At 38.0% G+C, this 23,458-nt stretch overlaps 2 protein-coding genes across 12 annotated transcripts in view; one reads left to right on the top strand and one right to left on the bottom strand.

Annotated features, from left to right (window-relative positions):
• The window catches only part of MAK (male germ cell associated kinase), a 104,658-nt gene extending 103,562 nt beyond the window's left edge, over positions 1 to 1,096 (top strand). For all 10 annotated transcript variants that reach the window (XM_036026570.1, XM_028512032.2, XM_028512033.2 and 7 more), the window contains one exon: positions 497 to 1,096. In XM_036026570.1, coding sequence (XP_035882463.1) covers positions 497 to 571 — 75 coding nt within the window. In that variant the 3' untranslated portion in view covers positions 572 to 1,096. The remainder of the gene's footprint in view (positions 1 to 496) is intronic.
• A 14,184-nt stretch (positions 1,097 to 15,280) lies between these two features.
• Positions 15,281 to 23,221, bottom strand: LOC114496711 (transmembrane protein 14C). 2 transcript variants are annotated; one of them, XM_028512411.2, is made up of 6 exons: positions 23,116 to 23,221; positions 22,070 to 22,149; positions 21,673 to 21,749; positions 20,319 to 20,420; positions 16,719 to 16,806; positions 15,281 to 15,777 (listed from the first exon to the last, which is right to left on the bottom strand). In XM_028512411.2, the coding sequence occupies exons 2-6, from the start codon at positions 22,090 to 22,092 to the stop codon at positions 15,720 to 15,722; spliced, it is 348 nt and encodes a 115-aa protein (XP_028368212.1). In that variant the 5' UTR covers positions 22,093 to 22,149; positions 23,116 to 23,221; the 3' UTR covers positions 15,281 to 15,719. The 2 variants fall into 2 exon arrangements, with proteins under 2 accessions (XP_028368212.1, XP_035882461.1); XM_036026568.1 differs by having other exon boundaries at positions 22,070 to 22,140; positions 23,116 to 23,187.
• Between the last annotated feature and the right edge of the window lie 237 nt (positions 23,222 to 23,458).

Genomic DNA, 23,458 nt, shown 5'->3' with positions numbered 1-23,458 from the left:
GCCACATTTTAATGTTTAAAAAGAAATCTAACATGTAGTTCCATGAAGCCAGAGCTTTACAGAATTCACAATTCTGTATACACCCTTCTGTAGTTATACTGTGTTTGAATATCATTTAGATATTAACTACAGTGTAATTTTATAAAGTCACAAACCCTGTGGGTATTGCCTATTGAACCTGAATGTTGTAATTGGGTGCTACCTATCCAAATGATGAGCAGTTCACGAACCCAGATAAGAACAGAGTAGCAGTGTCAGGAGTATAAACCAGAAATAATGGCTCTGAAGCTACTGAAAATTCTAATTGGTGTCAACAAAATACTACACTAGAATTTTCGGTTTTAATGTTAAAAAAAAAAACTCTTATTAGAGACTACTGAATTAATCTTTTAAAGATAAATTCAAAATCTCCCCATAAAATGAAAGGCTGAGTCACTGTGTTTTGAATTCAATTTTATCAAATAAAATTCTAGTTTCTGATCCTGATTTCTTTCAGAATATACCTGGAACACAAAAACTGGTCGGGGGAAATGTTCAGGACCTACTTACAATCCTACAGCCAAGAATCTAAATGTTGTGAACCGTGCACAGCCAGTTCCCTCAGTGCATGGGAGGACGGACTGGGTGGCCAAGTACGGAGGCCACCGGTAGGAGCGGTGCAACAGCCCCCGGGAAACGTCTGCAGATGTCTGCTACTGAGTTCTGGAAGACAGATGTAATAGTGGGCACTTTGAAGAGCAAAAATCATCCCCTATTTTCTTTCCTAGAAATGAAATGCATTTTATTGGCTTCACTGCCCATGTATGGGTAGGACCGACATTTAGTTAGGACTTTACAAAGTATTGAATAAACTATTTGCCAAAGTATCAAGTATTTGATGTACAAATTAATAGATACTAAGTACAAGAAGCTTTTGTTAAAAATGCATCCTGAAGTGTTTAGTGTTTTAGTTTTCATGTGTTGTATATTTGCATAAACTACTTCATATTTCATCATTTGGCCTCAGAGGTTTTGTTATGTTTTTTTTATAGCAATTAGGTAGGCCATGGATGATGCGGGCTGTCAGTTATAGTTCTTATTGGCCAAGACTCTGCTCCACCACTTTGGCAATGGCAGAAGAATGGTAATTTATCATTTGTATTTCTATTTTGAAATTACAGAAACAATTATAATGCCAATCTTGAGCAGGATGTCTTTCTTAGAAATAAATTTATATTTAACATAGATTTAAATCTAACATGTTAAATCTTAACATATAAATCTATATTTAACATAGATATTTCAAAATTATGCCACCTCATTTTAGTGGGAAAAGAACCTATTGTTTAATGTTGACCAGTACAGCTGCTACGAAGTCATGCTAAACATCACACTCAATGGCTTGATGACTCCCAAATGAGCCAAGTCAAGGTTCTCCCATGTTCACATCAAGAAAGTTCTTAAAACTATGATGTGTGTTCACCAGACTTGCAAAACACTTTTGTCTCCCTGCTCCTGCTGGATGTGTAAGGGTGAGGATGTCAACTGGTTGCCCAGAGCAGTACAGTGTTGCTGCTGACTGTTGACTCAGCCCTGACCCTCACATTCGCTCTGAAGCAAATGCATTCAGCTGCTGTGGCAGTGACTTCACTTAGCACATTTTTTGTCTTAGTTTTATTTCTAAATTGGTATTTAAAATAGACACTTTGAACTTAGGACAACTCTAAACCTGCCATTTTATGGACTGGACATTAGTACTCTATATTCTTTTTAAAGAACAATGTTATCAACTGATAATTTTATGTATTTTATGACTTTGTAGTAATTGCTAATGTAATTGGTATCATCCTATGAACATTATCCAAAGGCATATTATAGTAATAATATGCCTTTCGTATAGAATACTCAGCTCTCCTTGTTGAAAATTGTTAAAATCTAAAGAATGATTTATGTTATTGGTAATGGTTATATTTGTACAGTTTTATTTGCTGTGTCAAAGCTAAAATATTCTTTTATGTTGCTGGGACTGTTTAAACACTGGATAGATATTAATATGCTTAACTAGTATCTTTTCTGTACACTTTTAAACTTTGTACTTATACTTTGAAGCCTATTTGTTGTTTTAATTAGTCAGCTTTGGTTTGTTTGGGTTTTTTTAAAAGCAGTTTTATGTTTATGGAAAAATTGCACGAGAGGTACAAAGTTTCCATATTTACTCCCTCATCACCTCCTCCTCAAATTTCCTCTATCATTAACATCTTGCATTAGTGTGTGACATTTGTTATAACTAATGAACCAATATTGACACATTGTTAACTAAAGCCCACAGTTTACATTAGGGTTCACGCTTTGTGTTGTACATTACAGGGGTTTTGACAAAAATGTATGACATGTAACTAACTTTACAGTACTATACAGAATGGTTTCACTGCCCTAAAAATCCCCTGTGTTCTACCCATTCATCCCTTTTTCCTCTCCTCAAACCTCTGGCAACCACTGATCATTTTATTTGCCTCCATTTTTCACAGTGTCATACAATTGCTCTCTTTCACTTACAAATTTACATTTAAGTTTCCTCCTTGTCTTTTCTTGGCTTGATATCTCATTTCTGTTTATCACTAAACAATACTGCATTGCTTATTATTTACCAGTTTATTTATCCATTCACCTACTAAAGGACATCTTGGTTGTTTCCAAGTTTTGGCAATTACGAGTAAAGCTGCTGTAAACAATCATGTGCATGTTCTCGTGTGGAAATCAGTTTTCACCTCACTGGGGTAAATTCCAAGGAGCATAATTGCTGGGTCATGTGGTAGGAATATGTTTAGTTTTGTATAAAAAAGTCAACTATCTTCCAAAGTGACTACCATTTTTGTGTTCACACCAGTGATGAGAGTTCCTGTTGCTCCACATCCTTGTCAGCATTTAGTTTTGTCAATTTTAGATTTTGGCCATTTTAATAAGTATGTGGTGGTATTGTGTTATTTCAATTTGCAACTCCCTAGTGACATATGGCATGGAGCATCTTTTCACATGCTTATTTGCTATTTGTGTATCATCTTTGGTAAACTTTTGCTCATTTTTAAGTTGTTTTCTTATAGTTGAGTTTTCGCAGTTCTTTATTTTGGTTAACAGGTCTTTATCAGATATGCTTTTTGCAAATATTTCTTCCCTGTCTGTGACTTGTCTTGTCATTCTCTTAGCATTACCTTTTTCAGGGTGTAACTTTTTAATTGTAATGAAGTCTAATTTATCAATATTTTGTTTCATGGATCATGCTTTTTATATATATATATTTTTTATTGATTATGCTATTACAGTTGTTCGCTTCTCCCCTTTATTCCCATCTGCCCTGTACCCTCCACCATCATTCTGTACCTACCATTTATGCTTCTTATTCCCTGTACCTTTTCCCCTACTCTCCCCCTCGCCCTCCCTACTGATAACCCTCCATGTGATCTCTATTTCTGTGGATCTGTTCCTATTCTAGTTGTTTGCTTAGTTTGTTTTTGTTTTTGTTTTTTTAGGTTTGGTTGTTGATAGTTGTGAGTTTGTTGCCATTTTACTGTTCACATTTTTTATCTTTTTCTTACATAAGTCCCTTTAATCTTTCATATAATAAGTGGTTGGTTTTGATGAACTCCTGTAACCTGACCTTATCTGGGAAGCACTTTATCTGTCCTTGCATTCTAAATGATAGCTTTGCTGGAGAGAGTAATCTTGGATGTAGGTCCTTGCCTTTCATGACTTGGAATACTTCTTTCCAGCCCCTTCTTACTGACAAGTTTCTTTTGAGAAATCAGCTGAGAGTCTTATGGGAACTCCTTTGTAGGTAACTGTTTCTTTTTCTCTTGCTGCTTTTAAGATTCTCTCCCTATCTTTAATCTCGGGTAATGTAATTATGGTGTGCCTTGGTGTGTTCCTCCTTGGGTCCAACTTCTTTGGGACTCTCTGAGCTTCCTGGACTTCTTGGAAGTTTATTTCCTTTTCTAGATCAGGGATGTTCTCCTTCATTATTTTTTCAAGTAAGTTTTCAGTTTCTTGCTCTTCCTTTTCTTCTGGCACCCCTATGATTTGGATGTTGAACATTTAAAGTTGTCCCAGAAGTTCCTAAGCCTGTCCTCATTTTTTTGAATTCTTGTTCCTTAAGTCTGCTCTGGTTGAATGTTTAGTTCTTCCTTCTGCCCCAAATTGTTGATTTGATTACCAGTTTCCTTCCTTTCACTGTTGGTTCCCTGTATATTTTCCTTTATTTCACTTTTTCCTCTATTTTGCAACCATACTCAAACCATTTCTGTGAGCATCTTGATTACCAGTGTTTTGAACTCTGCATCAGACAGGTTGGCTATCTCTTCATTGCTTAATTGTATTTTTTCTGGAGCTTTGATCTGTTCTTTGGTTTGGGCCATATTTTTTGTTTTGGCATACCTGCTACATAGTAAGGGGTGGAGCCTTAGGTACTCACCAGGATGAGGCAATCCACTTGCCTGCATTGTGACACCGTATGTGGGGGAGGGGTCAGGGAGTGAACGGTGCTGCTTACTCAGTTCTCCGTTGACTATCAGTCACTTCCTCTGCCACCCACAAGCAATTGGGCCCTTCTGGTGCTGGTTTCCAGGTGGATGGTTTCATGTACATTCTAGGATCCTATGGCTCTCTCCAATGAATTTTGTGAGGCTGGGAGTTTCTCCTGCTGCTTAAACCCCCACAGATTTTTTTCAGTCTGAGGTTTTGAGGCTCTATTTCCCTGCACTGGAACCCTGGGTTGTGCAGTCTGTCTCACTCCCAGTTGTTCCTCCCTATTTATTCACATGCAAATGTTGGACTGCCCAGTCCTCCAGCCACTGCCTTGCCTTGAGTCCTCCCTGCCCCTCCTACTGGTTTAGATGAATTTATCTTTAACTCCTTGGTTGCCCGACTTCCATACAGTTCGATTTTCTGGCAGTTCTGGTTATTTTCTGGTTTTAAATTTGTTGTTGTCATTCTTTTGATTGTGCAAGGAGGCAGAGTGTATCTTACTTATGCCTCCATCTTGGCCAGAAATCTCATGGATCATGCTTTCAGTGTGGTATATAAAAATTCATCACCAGCCCTGGATGCTGTGGCTCCATTGCTTGGAGCATCATCCCGTGGACCAAAAGGTGGTGGGTTCAGTTCCTGGTCAGGGCATGTCTAGGTTGCAATTTGGTCACTGGTTGGGGTGTGTACGAGAGGCAACCAATTGATGTTTCTCTCTGATGTGGATCCTGGCCTACAGGATCCATGTGTTATGGCTGCTGTGAACAAATACAGGGCATGTCTAGGTTGCAATTTGGTCACTGGTTGGGGTGTGTACGAAAGGCAACCAATTGATGTTTCTCTCTGACGTGGATCCTGGCCTACAGGATCCATGTGTTATGGTTGCTATGAACAAATACACACAACTACAGAAGTCCTGTGGAGAGAAAGGGACAGCATGGCCACTCTCTGAGAGAGAGAGGGAGCCCCAGCCCCTGCCCAGACAGGCTTTTATTGCTTTTCTGGGCACATTACATTGAGGATGGTCCTCATTTACTAGCACAGGTTCACTGCAGGTGATCACCTTTTACAGATAACAAAGGAAAGAATGTTGCTAATTACTTCAAAGAGAAGGGTGTTGCAGACCAAGGGGAAAAGTGTTTAAACCAATTATACTCCATACTTGGGAGGTTTAGCACAGACTTTAGGAAGTTACAGTAAGCACTTGCTGCCTCAATTCAGGGTGAGGGAGTTTTAGCAAAAGTAAGCCTCATAGCAATCTAGGTACAATGCAGGCCTGATTCCCCACAGGAAAACCTCTCTGTGGGCTTGGGTCCTGTGTCCGACTTGCTTCCCATTGGTTTTCCACATGAGAGCTGGGCCACATTGCCATGCCATGCGAAACAGCTCCCAACATCTCTCCCTCCCTACTTCCCTCTCTCATGCATCAATGAGCATGTCCTTGGGTGAGGATGGGTAAATAAGTTGTCACCAAACCAAGAGTCACCAATGATTTGCTCCCCTAATTATCTTCTAGGAGTTTTATAGTTTTGTATTTTTCACTTAGATCTATGACCCATTTGAGTTAATTTTTGTGAAAGATGTAAATGTATGTCTGCATTCTTTTTTTTTCATGTTGATGTTGTTCCAGCATCATTTGTTGACAAGACTCACTATTGAACTGCCTTTACTGCTTTGTCAAAGATCAGTTAACTATATATGTATGGTCTCTTTCTGGGCTCTATTCTGTTCCATTAATTTATGTGTCTGTTCTTTTGCCAGTACCATAGTCTTGATTACTATAGATTTATATAAATTTTGAAGTCAGGTAATATCAGTCCTCCAACTTTGTTTCTCTGCTTCAATATTTTGTTGGCTATTTTGGGCCTTTACTGCTCCATATAAAGTCTTGATTAGAATCAGTTTGTCAATATCCCAAAAATAACATAGTAGGATTTGGGTTTTGATTGCATTGAATCTAGATCATTGGGAAGACTGACATCTTGACAATACTGAGACTTTCTGTTATGTACATGGACTCTCAGATACCTTCTTTCACTTATTTTATCAGCCTTTGTCATTTTCTTCATGTAATCTTATACATTTATTAGATTATTTTAGTGCTAATGTGAACAGTATAGCTAATTTAAAATTTCAGTTGTTCATTGCTTATATATAAGCAGATGAGTTTTCTGCATTAATTTTGTATACTAATACCTGTTATAATCACATTAAGTCCAGGAGTTTCTTTGAAATTTTCTACATAGACCGTCATGTCATCAGCAACCAAAAAGTTTTATTTCTTCCTTCCCAATCAGTGTACCTTCTCTTATTGCACTAGCTATGACTTCCAGTACAATTTGAGTACCGCCTTCCTTGCCTTCCTTTTGTTCCAGATCTTCACTGGAAATAACTGGTTTCTCCCCAGTATGATGCTAGCTGTAGTTTTTTTGTAGATGTTCTATGCTGAGGAAGTTCCTCCTCTTTCTTAATTTGCTGTTTTTATTATGAATGGGTGTTAGATTCTGTTGAATGTTTTTCTGCATCTATTGATATGATCATAATCATATGATTTTAGTTTCTACCCCATTGATGTGATAGATTACATTAACTGACTTTCAAATGCTGGACTAGTTTTATATACTGATATAAATCCCACTTAGTCATGGTATGTAATTCTTTTTCTACATTGTTGGATTTGATTTCCTAATATTTTGTTGAGGCATTTTTGCATCTATGTTCATATAGGTAAATAGATAGAGTGCCTAATGTTAACAATTGGTGAAGTGGTAAAACTAGGTAAAGGGTATATGGATGCTCATGGGTATAATTGAAACTTTTCTGTAATTTGAAAATTTTTAAAATAAAATGTTAAAATGAAACAACATAAATAAGGCCCTGGCTGATGCGGCTCAGTTGGTTAGAGCATCTGAATGGTTGGTTGTAACTGAAAGGTTGTAGGTTCCTTTCCCATTCAGGGCACATGACTAAGTTGTGGGTTTGATTCCTGGTCCAGGCACGTATGGGAGGCAACCAGCTGATGCTTCTTTCTCACATCAATGTTTCTTTCTCTCTCTTCCTTCCTCTCTAAAAGCAATGAAAAAAAAAGTCCTTGGGTGAGGTTAAAATAATGTTTTTTTTAAAAAGCAACATAAATATGAACGAAATGATTTGTCATAAATACAGGAAATTGATATAACCAGAGTATGAAGTTTTTCTCAGAAAACAGATTTAGAGGCCTAATGTAAATAAATGAGTATATGGATAACACAGTAAACAAAGTTCATCCAATGTATGTAATATACAGAATAAGGAAAAATAGATTCTTCCCAAATACACATGACATGCGCAAAAAATTGACTTTATAGTAGGCCACGAAGAACATCTTAAACTATCAAGTGTAGAAATATGTAAGTCACAACTTCATTCTATAATGTAATAAAACTAAAATAAAGAATAAAGGCCCCTCAAATCTATCCACTTAACAGATTCAAAATCATTATTCTAAACACTTAAAAGTCAAAAGGAAAAATTAAAAAATGAAAGACACCCTTTAGAAACGAACAACTTTTGAACTATAAACTATATAACTCCTATAAACAAAATTATAAAACTCCTAGAAGATAATTAGGGGAGCAAATCATTGGTGACCCTTGGTTTGATAGACCGCTGTATTAAAAGTTGTAAAATTCAGCCAAAATAGAAAAAACAAAAACAAAAACAAGAAGCACTAAAAATACGCTGAATTTGAGCAGTTAGGTTACAAAACTAGAAAAAAGAGAAACAACTTAAAATTTAAAAGGAATTAAAAGTGTAGAATAATGAAATAAAAGATTTCAACCTGGCAGCAGCAAGCATTATCTAGAACCCAGGTCTTTGTTTCTGATATCTTGGAAATGGCTGACTCTAGTACTGGAACATGAAATGCACAAGATGAACTTGGACAAGGCCAGAAAGTAGGGGAGTTCTGGGAAAAAAAAAACAAGCAAGCGAAAAATATCCACATTGATGGGTTATGTCAAAGGAACACAGGAGCCAAGCTGAAAGAACTCCTAACAGCCAAGACTGCAACAATTTGAGCAAGAAAATTAATAAAATACTGGATTATAACCCAAAGTAGAAAGTATGTATGAACCTGTAGTGTTAAGTGAATGAATGAATGGCAAAGAAGAAATAAATGGCTTATGCAGCAAAATTCCAAATAATTTATGTAGCTACTCTGCCCTCCAGGAGGTGAAGTACAACTTCCCATTCCTTAAGTGTGGAATGTGCAGAATGACTTCCTTTCAAGGAATACCATGTGGGAAGGGGGGGAAAAAGAATAACTCCCAAGTGGAGAAGCCTGATGAATAGTATACCTCATCCAGATGGTCAAGGTCAACATTAACATATATGTTATATGCAGCCTTAACATGTGATGAAAATGTCATTTACCTCTGTGGTCTTCCTTCTAAAAACTTATAACCCCAGGCTTACCATGAGAAAAACACTTGAGAAAGTCCAAGATAAATACATTCTACAAAATTAGTACTCCTCAAAACTGTCAGCCATCAAAACCAAAATGTATAAAGTAGTCACAGCTAAGAGAAGCTTAAGGAGACACGACAACTAAATGTAATGTGGTATCCTAGATGAGATCCTGGAATAGAATAAGAGAGTGAAAAAGTAAGGAAGTCTGAATGAAGTATGGACTTTAGTTAATGATTATCAATATTGGTTAATTATAACAAGGTATCATGCTACTGAAAAATGTTACTAATAGGGGAAACTGGGTGTAGGGTGTGTGGGAACTGTATCCTCAAAACTGTTCTAAAAATAGTTTATTTCTTAAAAGATTTGAATAATTTCTCTATTCAGCAAATATTTAAGTGTATGTTATGTACTAAATATGGTATATATGGTAGTAACAAAATGGTCATTTTCCCTGACCTCACCAAATGTACATTCTGTAGGTGGACATTAAACACAAAAATTGTATAGTCATCCCTAGGTATCCATGGGGTGTTAGTTCCAGGACCCTCCACTGATACCACAATCCATGAATGCTCAAGTCCCTTATATAAAATGGCATACAAGAATGCATGCAGTTGGTCCTCTGCATAAGTGAACTTCCAACCCATGGATTGAAAAGACTGCTTTCAATCCATGGTTGGTTGAATCCACAAATGCAAAACCCAGGATATGGAGAACTACTAAAATTATTGGAAAAAATTCATGTATAAGTGGACTTGCGCAGTTCAAACCTGTATTGTTCAATCTTCAGTTGTATTTGCAAATTATGAGTGCTATTGAGAGAAAGAATAGGGTGTTGGAGACTAAAGGAGGGATCTAAATGTAGTAAGAGATGATTCTCCATCTAGGAATCTAATTATACTTGAAATATGCCTGACTGCTGGGTAGAGAATGAATTATTGGGTCAAAGCATGAAAACCAGTCCAATTAGAAGATTAAAAGATGGTGATACTTGGACTTGGGTATTAGAAATAGTATGGAAAAGAATGATTGTGTCTGTTGATAGAAGGCTATTAGTTTCTCGTATTGATCTTGCTGCTTTATAGAACTTTGTCATTAGTTCTAATAGGTTTTTAGTTGCTTTTCTTGGATTTCCTAGACAATTGTATTAACTACTTTAAATGTTTAATTTCTTTCCTTTGCACTATTAAATTATGCCTCATTTATTTCCATTATTGTATTGCTTTGTCTATTATCTTTAGAAGAGTGTCAGTGATAGCAGCTTATTATTTCTAATTTTAACATTAAGCCATAGGACTAGATCAAAGGGCAGCTGACAAAAACCTATGGCAAGTAATATACTTGAGTGATTCAATAGAAGGATTTACATAAATGACAAATTCATTTTGTTCAGACTGATACCTAATTTAAAATACATACAAAAAAGTTCCCATTAATAATAACAAAACTACAAAATACCCTAAAATAATTTTAATAGAAATGCAAAGAACTACATGAATAAAGCTCTCAAATAATGCTTTAAGATATTAAAGAAAAAACTAAATGATAGCACATGCAATTTTCCTGGATTGAAGAATAAATATTTTATAACTCTGAATTCCTCCCAAATTTATCTATAGTCAAATCCCATGTAAAATTTAAAATTAAAAGCCCTAATTTTAGATTTATCTAGAAAAGTATGTAAAGAAAAATTTGAAAAGTAACAATGACACACTTGCCCTACCAAATATAAAAGTTCAGTTCTATACAGTGGCCATTAAAATTTGGCACTGAGCCAGGAGGTAAGTAGATTTATGGAAGAGACTAGAAAACCCAGAATTAGTCCCAAATATGGAAATTCATATGGTTCAGGTGGCATTCCAAAGCAATGAATAAAGGATACACCCTTCAACAAACAATACTAAGGGCAATGGCCCTTTTTTTTTTTTGAGAAAAGAATCCTGTCATATCCTTAATTTGCAGAATTCCCACAAAAATAAATTCTAAAGGCAATAAAAATAGAAAGCTAAGAAATGAAACTGTAAAAGTATTGAAAGAAAATGAGAATTTTATTTTACACTCTTAAAAAGTAGAATGCTTTCCTAAGGAAGACACAAAATTTGAAAACCATAAAGAGAATGGGATAAATTTGATTCTATACAAAATTTTAATTTCTGCATGACAAAAATTACCATAAACGAAGTCAAATGACAAAATATGTTATTGTGAATGTATAAAACAAAGTATAACATCTTTATTATACAGTCACCGACCAACATGAAAAACAAAAACCAAAAATGATAAATATATGAACAGGCACACAAAATGTATTATCACTGGTTAATAAATGAAAAGATGCTCAATAACTCATAACAAAATAGTTAAAACAAGTAGATATTTTGGCTTAGGTCAGGGGTTGACAAACTATGGTCAGTGAGCCAAATTCACTCCATTGCCTATTTTTGTGTAGCTGGAAAACTAAGAATTTTGTTAAATCAAAACATGGCTTTTCCAAAAATCAAAATGATTACTATTTTGTAATATGTGAAAATGATTTGAATTCAATTTTTTTGGTGTACCACAGGACTTTAGTAATTAGTTTGTGTGCCATAAGATGAAAAAGGTTGAAAAGTGCTGCCCTAAACAGAAACAACTCCTTTTTTGTGTCTTCCTGGTAATGTACATCTTCTGTTGTGCATTTATTTCTATGTTGTCTTTGTTTAGATGTCAGTCTTCTCCACTAGATTCCATGAGGGCAAGCTATGGTTTGTTCTTTTTCTTCCAGGACCTGTCACAAACTTAGGGCAGTGAATACACAGGAAACTTTGCTGAGAAAGAAAGGACTTGGGGAGGGCACTGTCAGTGCTGCCTGACAATAAAGACTCCGCCCACCCCATCTGTGGGCGGCCTTGGAACTGTCAGAGCTGACTACTGGTACACAAGTGCACTGGTGATGCACTTTAGACCTAAACTAATTCCCACCTTCAGGGAGCTTTGTCTAATGTTGGAGCCCCTCCCCTAGAAATAAACACCAAAATTGGTGCCCTTTGAAAACATTACAGACAGATGAAAAATCAGCACCACAACTGTAATTCAAAATCACATTTATAGAAGCCTGGAAGGATGGTAGCTTTAGATGGTCTGTGGTTACACCATCATAAGATAAGTGCCTTTGTCAGCTGCCAAATATTTGAGTGTGCATGCAAATGTATGGACATGTTACATATACATGCATGTATCTGAGTTTGGAGGATGTAAAATACTGACAAGGATTATAAAATACATGTAACTATAATATTTTAATTAGCAACCATGATAACTACCCAAGCACTAGCTTAGACCCTAAAATAAATCTGATGTAGAGTATTATTTTTTTATTTAGAAAAATCTTTTGCCATGCCTCAGCCCTTACAATTCATGATTCAAACATTGAATCATGACAAGTGGATGACAAGTCATAATGATGCTCACTTCTGCCTGGCCCTCACACAACACAGGGCTTTGGGAAACAAGCATAATGGCAAAGGTTAGGTCTGCAAACGTACACTGTACAGACAGCTCTTCCCTGTTCAGGACACCCCAGCCACCTGTGGGTGTTCTGACCTTTGTAATACTCTCTAACTACACCAGTCGGTCTTCTCATACATTTCACTAAGAGTAAATTTTTTAAATATCAAGAAGATAATGTTCTGCCTACTTGATTCTCTTTGTCCGTGGTCCTTAAGACAATACAGGACTAATATCTAAAAGATCATAATGGAATTCACCAAGGCTTGAAATCAAACCACAGATCAACGAAGATTATAAATGTGTCTTGGTTATTTAAATCATGAATCTGGCATAATTATGATAAAAGTCCGTTCATGACTATGCCAGGAACTATGGAGCAATTTTTTATTTTAGGCATTTCCAAATATGTGACATCAGACACTAACCCTTTCATGATCTGTTAGTTATTTACAGCAATATGTAAAAAAGAACTGCAGTCTCAAGTTGATAAAAAGCTCATAGAGTCACTGCTGTAAGGAGTGGTCCAAAAATCTTACCTATTTCCTGGTTGCATTACCAGAAATGCATAGTTGAGAATACAGTGCTCTGGTCACAGCCCGTGTGCAGAGCTCTGGGCATCACACTACAAGAACGAGCCCTGACAGACATGTCATGTAAAATGAGGATGAGAGAACTAGGGCTTTTTTTTTTTTTTAAGTAGTTTTACTGCTGATATGATTGCATTATTTACAAGCTAAAAAACCTAACAGCATGGTTATAAAAATGCTGGGTGATAGATTAATCTTAGAAAATGTTCATCTGTGCAGAGAATACATTTTCTTCCATTAATTATTATGGAAACAAATTCACAGGTTATATATGGTATTTTCCAAAAGGACTATTAATAGAACCTTTTGAGATGAATTAGTATAACATTTTTAAATAGGATCAATGTCAAATTGAATGCAACTTTTTTTTTTAATACAACACTGGAAAAAGGTGCTAAGTTGTTTGGCACCTCCTTACAAATATTTTACATGGTCACATTCATTAAATGTTACATTTCTGAATTTTTGCAAAAATATATTTTATCATAGAATGGCATTATTTTAGAGTTTGAGAAACTGACATGGTCAGTTCAGAAAATGAAGTCTGAATAAAGTCATTGCATTTAAAACATATATATATATTGATTGATGAGGAAGGTGTGACTTTCATTGTTATAGGTCTTATAATTCATAAACATAACCTGTATCTCAGGATAAAAATGTTATATATTTGAAGTTATACATGGTGAGGAGTGTTTAAATCCTTGCAAACAGTAATACATCATAAAAGACCATGCCAATCTTATGTGTGTACTATAAATGAACTGGTTACTATTTGTTGTACAGCTCACATGTTTACACACTCAGTAACCTAATATCCCCTGAGGGAATCACCTTTTAAGTGATCCTTACAGTGGTGTTTTAAGGTTACTTTATCACATACCTCCTTGGTTTTCGACTTCTGCTCTGAAAAATTTTTTTAGTAATGTGATAATGATGGTACATTTTTCTCTCGTTTCTAGCGAAAGGCTTTTAGTCCACCAGTAACTATAATCAAATGTTATTAAATGTTAATGTTGCCATTCTGTAAATACTGAATTTTTCCTTTCATTTAGCACAGTGCTGCTTCTGTCTGTCTCAATGCTGGCATTAAGATCATGAGCCCTTTTTCTCCCATAGTGCAGGCTTTGAAACTACTTTTATTAAATTATTGATGTAATTTGGTATTTTTCCATAATCTACATTTAAACAAAATTACATCGTGTGTTTTCTAAATTCATCCCCATTAAAACTTGCCTTAATGTACCAGTTGCTTTTGTCACCATTAGCCATAATGTGTTTCATTTACTTTCACAATAAACTTGTTTAGTGGAAAAAATAAATAAAAGTAGTTTTATTTTTAAGGTTCTATTTATTTTTTTAGAGAGGGGAAGGGAGGGAGAAAAAGGGAGAGAAATATCAATGTGTGGTTGCCTCTTGCACACCCCAAACTGTGAACCTGGCCCGCAACTCAGGCATGTGCCCTGGCTGGGAATCAAACTAATGACCTTTTGGTTCACAGGCCAGCTTTCAATCCACTAAGCCACATCAGCCAGGGCTATGACTCCTTTCTAAATCCAACCAATACCAGTTAAGTTAGAGTTAAGTAGCAGATATCCCCTTCTTTTTAAAGAGAGGGAAACTAAAGAGTCCAGAATGAGTTAATTCTTAATGCTGATAAAAACAAAGTGAAGTGAAAAATGTGCGAGTATCCATTCAGTGAACTGAAAATGTCAGTATACTGCTAATGTGTCTAAAGTAGAGACCCACCTAGTAATTCAAGTTTCAGATAGGTCTTTTAGTTCACATTTACGGATTAACTAGTTAACCAAAATTTCTTTTTTTTTATTACACAGTCCTAATCTTAGAAATTCTTGCTCTGGCTGGTGTAGTTCAGTGGATTGAGTGCGGGCTGCAAACCAATGTGTCGCAGGTTCAATTCCCAGTCAGGGTACATGCCTGGGTTGCAGGCCATGACCCCCAGCAACCGCACATGGATGTTTCTCTCTCTCTCTGTCTCCCTCCCTTCCCTCTCTAAAAATAAATAAAATCTTAAAAAAAAAAAAAGAAAAAAGAAATTCTCACTTACAGGTCTTTTCAAAACCAGCTTTGATGCAATATACAAGTAACTTCTCTTGGCCCTCACGTTTTTTGAAATGGGTAATCCCTAAATAAAATATTTTAGAAACTTTCATTTCCCTCTATTTTACTAATACTTACATTTCATTCTATGTTCCAGACAACTCTGGCAACAAAGACACCACAGAAAATATTAGTTATACTAAACTTTATTTCCACTAATATTTCCTTTACATAATTTCAAAGAAGGTCTGTGCTCTAAGATGAGCAAAAGAACAGATATCCCAAATCTCAGAGATTTTTTCTTCACAATGTTCTTCTAAACAAGGCATGGGGAGTTTCAGGGCCCCCAATGTTGACACCTAACATTTTACCCCTTGAGACTTTATGTAAAAGTGCAGAAAGAAATAACATCAACATACAAGAATCAGATTCTATGAGGGCATTATAAACTCATGTTATATGCTACCCATCTCTTTAGGGTTGTAATAATAACAGCTGGTACTTTTCTCTGCAAAGTTCAATGTTTTTTTAAGTAAAATGTCTGCATATGTGAAAATGCTGCATTTATTTCTCTCAATACACTAAAAGTAGTGGTAGTTTTAAAATTCTTCAAGAGTCCAAGCTGGAACATTACTATGACTGATGGGGTCTATTGAACAAGTTAATTCCAAGTTTGGCAACCATCAGCAAGCTGTCAGAAAAAAAACACACATACACAAACATCAGGTAAAAAACAGAACTGGCACTTGCCTATTTTCTTAAAGGACAAGGGCTCTGTGGGTCCCTCACTGCATAGTGAGCAGGTACCATGACAGAGGAAGCAGTGACAGAACTTCCATCCCCCAAGGCACCAAAGAAAAAAACTTGCCTAGAGTCAGTCTTATGCTGAGGCCTTAAAACAATACATGTGAGCTGGAGTTCCTAATCCTACTGCCAATAGTCCCAAAATGAGAAAACTGAAGGCTGGAAAGATCAAGGCCTCCCCCTCCCCATGGTCACAGAGCTAGCTAAAGGCAGATCTGCAGCCTCCCAGTTTATTGTTCTTGACCTCACTTGGTTTACATTATGAAACATTTTCCTTGACAGCATCATAACTACGACCAAATGACCAAAGTCATACTTGTAATTAATCATTTCTCAAAACAGATTTTAAAAAGTTCTCCTATCTTTAGGGTCTCTTTATTATGCTTAAGGACTACAGAGTTTTTTAAAAATCTGGTTTAAATTTTATAATCAGTTAATGAGAAATAGGAATCAATAGAAACTCCCTTCAAGCAAAACTTTCAATAATAAAGGGCACCCACATAACTAAGAAACGTGGAACCCACACCGAATAAGCTGCGATCATGCTTTGCACTAAAGCTTCTTCCTCTATAGGGAGGAACCAGGATGGGCCGGAGAGCAAATGTGAGAGGAAAACTGTTTCCAGAATGAATGAACATACTTATTTCATTTTCATATTACATCAGCTACTGTTTTTGCAGCCTTTCCTACTTGTGTATACATTAAATCATTTTAGTTGATGCTCAGCATCAAGTATATTGAAACAAGTGTATCTGTGGGTGTACAAAGTATTATGGGCATTAAATTGAAATCTATACTGGTGAAGAACTGCAACAGAATAGCAAGTACCTGGCACCCGCAATTAAGCCCGCAGGCATAAATTTTCCAGAGTGGTAGAATCTCATTCCCATAATGCCAGCCAAGGTTCCAGATGTAGCTGATGGGAAAAAGAGGCAAAGTTCATTACATCTTATATTTGGAAGAAGTGACCAAAGTCCCACCCATCTTTCAAGGGCCATACCCCATCTCATGCCTCCCAAGTTCAGGGAACTTCATGACTACCCACATCCTATGAGATTTAAATACAAATACTAGAATACAAGGCCCTCACAGCCTGGGTCCCGTCAGCCTTTCCTGCCTTATCTCCTACCTTTCCTCAGACATAGATTTCTTAATTTCCTCCAAACTGCTTTTGGGTTTTTTTTCCCTCCTTTTCTTGACAATTCTATTGGGTTGGCCAAAAAGTTCATTTGGTTTTTTCCGTAAGATGGCTCTAGAGTGCTTGGTTGTCTTTTAACTTCATTCGAAACAATTGTTAGGTTGTATTGTGACAGCTCTTATATCAGTGTGCATTTATATTAAAAAAAAATCAAAATTGGTGACTTTTTGTGGCTCCATTTTAATACTGAAGATTTTCATATACATTTTCAGCATATTATGCTATATTACTTCAAGAAAGATAAAAATGCAACTGAAACACAAAAAATATTTGTGCAGTGTATGGAGAAGGTGCTGTCACTGATTGAAAGTATCGAAAATGGTTTGCAAAGTTTCACACTGGAGATTTCTGGCTGGATGAGGCTCCACGGTCAGGTATACCAGTTGAAGTTACTAGCAAGCAAATCAAGACATTAAACTGAGAACAATCAATGTTATACCAACTTGGGAAATAGTCAACATACTTTTATTTTATGGAAAAAACTAAACAGGCTTTCTGGCCAACCCAGTATTTACCCTATATGCTCTTTCCAGTCAACATCTGTTAAAATGCCTACTATGTATGCCATGCACTGTACTGGATGCTGGAGAACACATCAAAAAGGTCTCTGTCCTATAGTTCTTCAAGTTTGATGAAACAAATTTGTGAGAATCATGCAAAAACTTAGTATACTTGTATTACAGGTACAATTGATGCAATACAAGTAACAGGGAGATTGTGAAAGTATTTGCTGAGGAAGTGAGGACTGAGTGGAGACCTGAAAGCAGCAGTTAATACGCCAAAGGGGAAGGAAGCACATTCCAAGCAAAGGGAGTAATATATGCAGGGCCATGTGCTGAGAGGCCACGTGGAGAAAAGGCCAGTATGGTGCAGAACTCAAGATATGACTAGCAAGGAAGAGAGGCCAGATCATACAGAGTCTTGAAGGCCATGTTATGGATTGTGGTCTTCATCCTAAGAGCAATGAGAAGCCATTAAAGGACATTTAATTGAGTTGCATTCTGAAAACAGAATTCTATCTGTATCACAGAAAACCAACTGCAGGGACACTGGAGCATGCACGGATACCAATTAAGAAACTTCCTCAGGAAAGCAGGGAAAGAGAAGGATGACTGGGATGAGGATCGTGGCCATGGAGATAGAGGAGGAGACAATTTAGGATGTACTGGAAGCAGTGCTGATAGGACTAGCTGATGAGTCAGAAAGAGGGAGGGGAAGGGTGCGATCAAGACCTGAATGGATGGAGAATACCAGAAGACAATGTGTGCGAGGACGGGAAGTCGGACTTTGGGACATCTGGATTTCAAGCAGACAACTGTATGTAAAAGAGTAAAGCTTGGAGGAGAGAAACTTTTGAGTCATTTGTATATTGGTGGTAATTTAAGGCCTGGGCTTTAATGACATTGTCAGGTGAGAAAGTATAAAGAAACTTTAAAAAGCCAGGCCTTAGGCCAGTTTAATACTTAACGACCCCCAACCCCCGCAAAAAAAAAGGTCAACAAAAGAAAATGAGGAAAAAAACCAAAGCAACAGGAGAGTGAAAAAAAATGGATTGGTGTACTGTTCTGAGAGCAAATAACAGGCCAAATAATAGGACTACACTAGATTTTGAAAAATACAGGTCACTGGCAGCATCAGAGAAAGCTGCTTATTTCCATGAACAAAGGGGACAGAAATGGAGACTGAAGTGGGTCAAAAATGTCCGAGAGGTGTAGAAACAAAGACAGGAAGTACAATGAGTTTTTAGAGAAGTTTCTAAAGGGAAAGAACAGAACCAACTGGAGAAGGAAGTAGGGTCATTAGATCCTTTTTTTTTTATGGGTGTGATGACCACATCTGAACACCAGTAAGAGGAATCCATCTGAAATGTAGAATATAAGTAAGAGATCGCATCGGTGACAGTGTAAAGCTCCAAGACGGAATGGGAGAAGAGAGCCAAAGCTAGAGTGAAGGGACTGGCCTTGGCGAAGAGGAAGAGGACAAGGGAAGGCTTGGATGTCAGTGGTATGAAGTTCAGGCCCCCATGTTATGGCTGCTGTTTCTTCTTTAGATAGGCAATGAGAGTGATTTGCTAGAGCAAAGAAGTGGGATCACAAATGGGAAAGCCATTCTTTCCCATAAGTCTGAAAGTCATTCTGGAGCTTTAGTGAGGGAGGTGGTAGGCAGAGCTAAGAGCTGGGCACCTCCTCCCTCGCCAGCACACCCCAAATGAGCTATCACTGACTTCCTTTCCAGCCCAGGCAGAACTGTACAAACCACTCTTAACATGCTTGTGCTCCCCACCACACTGGTAAGGACCAGAACTGCATGTTTTCTCATGGTGTGGGTTTGTGGAGATAGTAAAGAACACACATTCTTAGCAGACTATCTGACACATGGGTGGAGCTCAATAAAAAATGTACCAAAAGCAGCCCTGATAATAAGTAATCTTCCCTTCCCTGCACTTCTCACTGTCTGGGCTGCTCACAGGGCACTTCAGCAACCCCAGAGAGTCACTTTTTATGTCCCTAATTAAGGTACAGGCTCCTTGAAAGCAAGGCCTTCGTCTTACACGTTTAGCTTACTGCCAAGGGACTAATGATTTAAAAATGGGGAAAATGCAATATTGATGAGAACTTAACCTAGACACATGATCCTTTAGTGATGCTCAAGCAGTTTTTAGTGGGTAATTACAATGGTTAAGAGACATACGCTTGCTTTATACAAGTTTAGTACTAATTTCACTGGGTAAATCTAAATTCATGAGGTATGAAAACTGTTTCAAGACAAATACCACATGATATCACCTTTAACAGGAATCTAAACAACAAAACTAGCAAAATATAACCAAAGACACTGAAATAGGGGATAGTCTGACAGTGGCCAGAGGGGAGAGAAGAGGGAATTTCAGGGGGGAATGGGTAGGGATTACAGGAACAAATTTGGAGGACACATGGACAAAAACTAGGGGTGGGGGGTAATGGGGGGAAGGGGGGAGGGTTGGGTGGGTGGGCTGGAATGGGAGTAGGGGGGAGAAAACTGTACTTGAACAATGATTAAAATAAAAAAAAAGAAAGAAAACCATTTCATATTGTGTACATAAAAAATAAGCAGAAACCAGCACAACCCCCCAACCCCCCACTTAAAAACTTCCCTAGGACTTGGCAGAAGCAACCTGACACATCCCACCAAACCTCTGGTAAAGTCTTCTGGATAGAGAATTAACTGGGAAGACAGTGAAGCTGACATACCTAGGAAAACCCAGACGTTCCTTGGATCCTGAGAGAGCTGATAAGCGCCCAGGCCTGCCAAACCACCAAAGAGGAGCCCAGCAGCCAGAGATGGGACACTACCTGGAGGGAAGCAAACACACGCCTGTGTTACAATGTCAGACATTTATTTCATTAATAGAATCCACCAGACTTTCCTTCCTGACAAAGGAAAGCAGTGAAGGGAACTCTGAACACAGTTCTCAAATATAAAAATGTTTTGGGGAATTAGCTAAATAGCTCTGGTAAAACTACCAGAGAAATCAGGGTAATCACACACCATTTCTCTCTCCTCTAATAGGGAGGGTGCTTCCACCTAAGAAGGGTAACTACTGCTTATAAAAGCATCCGTTTAAGAAACAAGAAATTATGGCAATTGGAACTCCATTGATGTATTGCCTTTATGTTGTTTTTTTTAGAAGAAAAACTACGATGCCTTTGTATTTGCTGTCTGCACCCCTGAAATCAATTCCATACCATGTTTGAATGCTACACATTTTACACATGTACTATATACATAGTCAACACATACTGTATTTTTATATGTGTTCACACTTATCAGATCTCTTATACATAGTGGCAGTATTATAGCAGATCAGAAAATGTGTGATATCTCAGCAATTTTGCATTTAGGGGTCTCATATTAAAAAAAAAAAAGAAGGGGGAGGGAAGGAGGAGAAGAGGAGGAAGGAGGAAGAGAGTTCCTAAATAGGCCTAGTTAACTCACCAGGGCCTGTAACTGTCCATGGACAGGACCTTGGGCAAATCCCAAAAGGATTTTGGGAAAACAGGGTCAGTGAGTAAAAAGATTTGGAGAATAAGAATACAAAAATTCTAGTGTATGCACACACGCGCATGTGTGTTGGGGTGGGGATGTAGATAAGGCGTAGAAATGAGCAGGCTTTCTCACATATCCCTGTCTAATTTAATGAGGAACTTCAAAAAATGAGTAAGTGGAGACTAGGGGTTTCCTAGTACTTAAAGAGAAGAGCACAGAGACAGCAGGCACACTGGGGTCAAGGCTGATGTATGGCCGTTGCTGATAAAAACAATCTACCACCACCCCTGCTCAGCATCTTTAGATAAAGAGGCAAAAACAAGTAATTCATAAGAAGCCTGGCTTAACTGAGCCAGATAACCCAAAGGCAAGTGCAGGAGGAGCCACTGCAGGAGGAGCTTCCACAGGAATTGCCAGACTGACAATAAGCCAGCACTCAAGCTAGAGGGCCTAAAGCAAACTTGACTCAAATAAGATTGCACTTTGGAAACCCTGGGGACTCACTCTTCACCAGGAACAATGTGAGGTCTTAATAGGTTAAGTAACTACAAACCGTACCAGCTTTTGCATAACCAATGATCCCACCAGAAGCAACCAGTGCTGCATAGCCAAAACCAATCCAATGTAAAGGCACTCTGAAAAAAAAGAGGTAAGAAATCACTACCAGACATGTTTCAAAAAATGAAAATAACTCCCCCACCATCATAGAAAGGGACTTAAAAGGTCATCATTACAGAACAATCCTGTCACTGTGGAAATGAAAATGAAGCCCAGATGTTAGATGATTTGCCTGAGTTGGTGGCAGAGCTGGAACTCAAACCCTGGCCTTCATGTTTATTATCCTATATTCAGTACTGCCCTGGCAATCTACTTTTAGAGCCCTTTTCAGAAGGGAAAAAAAACTCTGGTTCTGAGAAGCTCAGGGCTACTCCATTCCCATTCATTATGCACTTACAGTGGGCCAGAGTCCTTCTGCATTGTTCCCTCTCACACAGTCCACACAGGAGACTACACGCGGGTCTGCACCTGCAGGGGCTGGATCACAGGGTGGTTAATAGCATACAGTCTAACAGTCAGAAAGAAGTGGGTACAAGTTCCAGTTCCACCCCTTTGTAACTAAGAAGTAATGGACAAGCTACCCAACCTCCCTAAGCCTCAGTTTCCTTCACTATACCATGAGAATAGCAACAGTACAAATTTCCTGGGGCTGTTGTGGGCACCAACTGGGATAATATATACAATAAAAGTGCTGAACCAATCATTTTTGTAAAAGTCTCAATTCTAATAACAGGACCACAGGAAACAGCAAATTTCACAAACCAGCTCTATAGAAACCTTTTCAATAGTTAACAAAATTATGTATTACAAAATCGAAAAGCAAATATCATCTGTGCCCTTGATTCGACAATTTTAATTGTCCCTTTTAGGGGAGAAGGGTGCTGCTTTTTCCTTTTGCTCAAAAAACCAAACTATTTCAATACTTAACGTTTGTAAAACTTTTAAACGGTTATTTACTTTTGCATCCAACTCAGCTGTTGGAGGAAGGAGGACAAAATGCAGGAAAACTCAGGTCATAATTACAACGCTATATACACCCTTATTAAAGCAACTCCTAATTTCTTAAAGAAATGCTTTTGACCTCCAGGGAGGCTAAGACTGAAAGCAACACATACCCCTTTCGTTTCATTTAAACTATTAAATGTGTATAAAAAGAGGTGGGCAGTCATTAATTCAAAGTGGCATTGAGTTACCGAGGTTTTTTAAGGAGACGAGGCAACAAAACCTCCAGGAAACTAAACAGCACTACACTATTTGCCTCAAGAACTCAGTATTTCCACAGGACTCACAACCTACTTTGAGAAAAGCAGAAAATGCGCAACTAGAAAGGCAACTATGATGCAACCTAAAGCTCCCGCCTGGACCCAGGGGACGAAGAGCATGCAGCAGCAAAGCCGCCTACATAATTCCAGAAAGTCAAAGCAATTATATAATAATAATTACCAAGTACCCGAACCGCTTTCTTACAGGTCTTCTCGGATTGACGAGGGAGCACAGACCAAGAGGCGGGGAGTCTGGCGCCGGAAATGTCGCGACCTCGCTCTGCGTCCCGGAAGCAGGCCGTGACGCGGGGCGGAGCGGAGCGTGGGGGTGGGGCTTTCAGCGGGGCGTGGCGGGCGAGCTCGGAGTCCCGCGGCTGGGCGGCTGCCGGGTCCCGCCAGCACCAGCTCCTGCCCTAGCTACAAGCTTGGGTAGCTAAAAGCCGAAAACCCAGAGTTTGAGGCGGGTCTTGCAAGAGACTGAATGCGTTGGACCAGGCGAGGGATAGAAGCCACCGAGGCGGGAA

The sequence above is a fragment of the Phyllostomus discolor genome, chromosome 5 (genome assembly GCF_004126475.2).
Source record: "Phyllostomus discolor isolate MPI-MPIP mPhyDis1 chromosome 5, mPhyDis1.pri.v3, whole genome shotgun sequence".
NCBI lineage: Eukaryota > Metazoa > Chordata > Mammalia > Chiroptera > Phyllostomidae > Phyllostomus > Phyllostomus discolor.
The sequence above is the reverse complement of the archived record's forward strand: the minus strand, read 5'-3'. Positions and strand labels throughout refer to the sequence as shown.

Coding starts and splice junctions, on each gene's coding strand:
- LOC114496711 (XM_028512411.2), bottom strand. CDS start 22,092: ATGCAGAAGGACTCTGGCCCACT. Junction 21,750..22,069: donor CAGAAGGACTCTGGCCCACT/GTAAGTGCATAA, acceptor CTTTTTTTTCAG/AGTGCCTTTACATTGGATTG. Junction 20,421..21,672: donor CATTGGTTATGCAAAAGCTG/GTACGGTTTGTA, acceptor GCTTCCCTCCAG/GTAGTGTCCCATCTCTGGCT.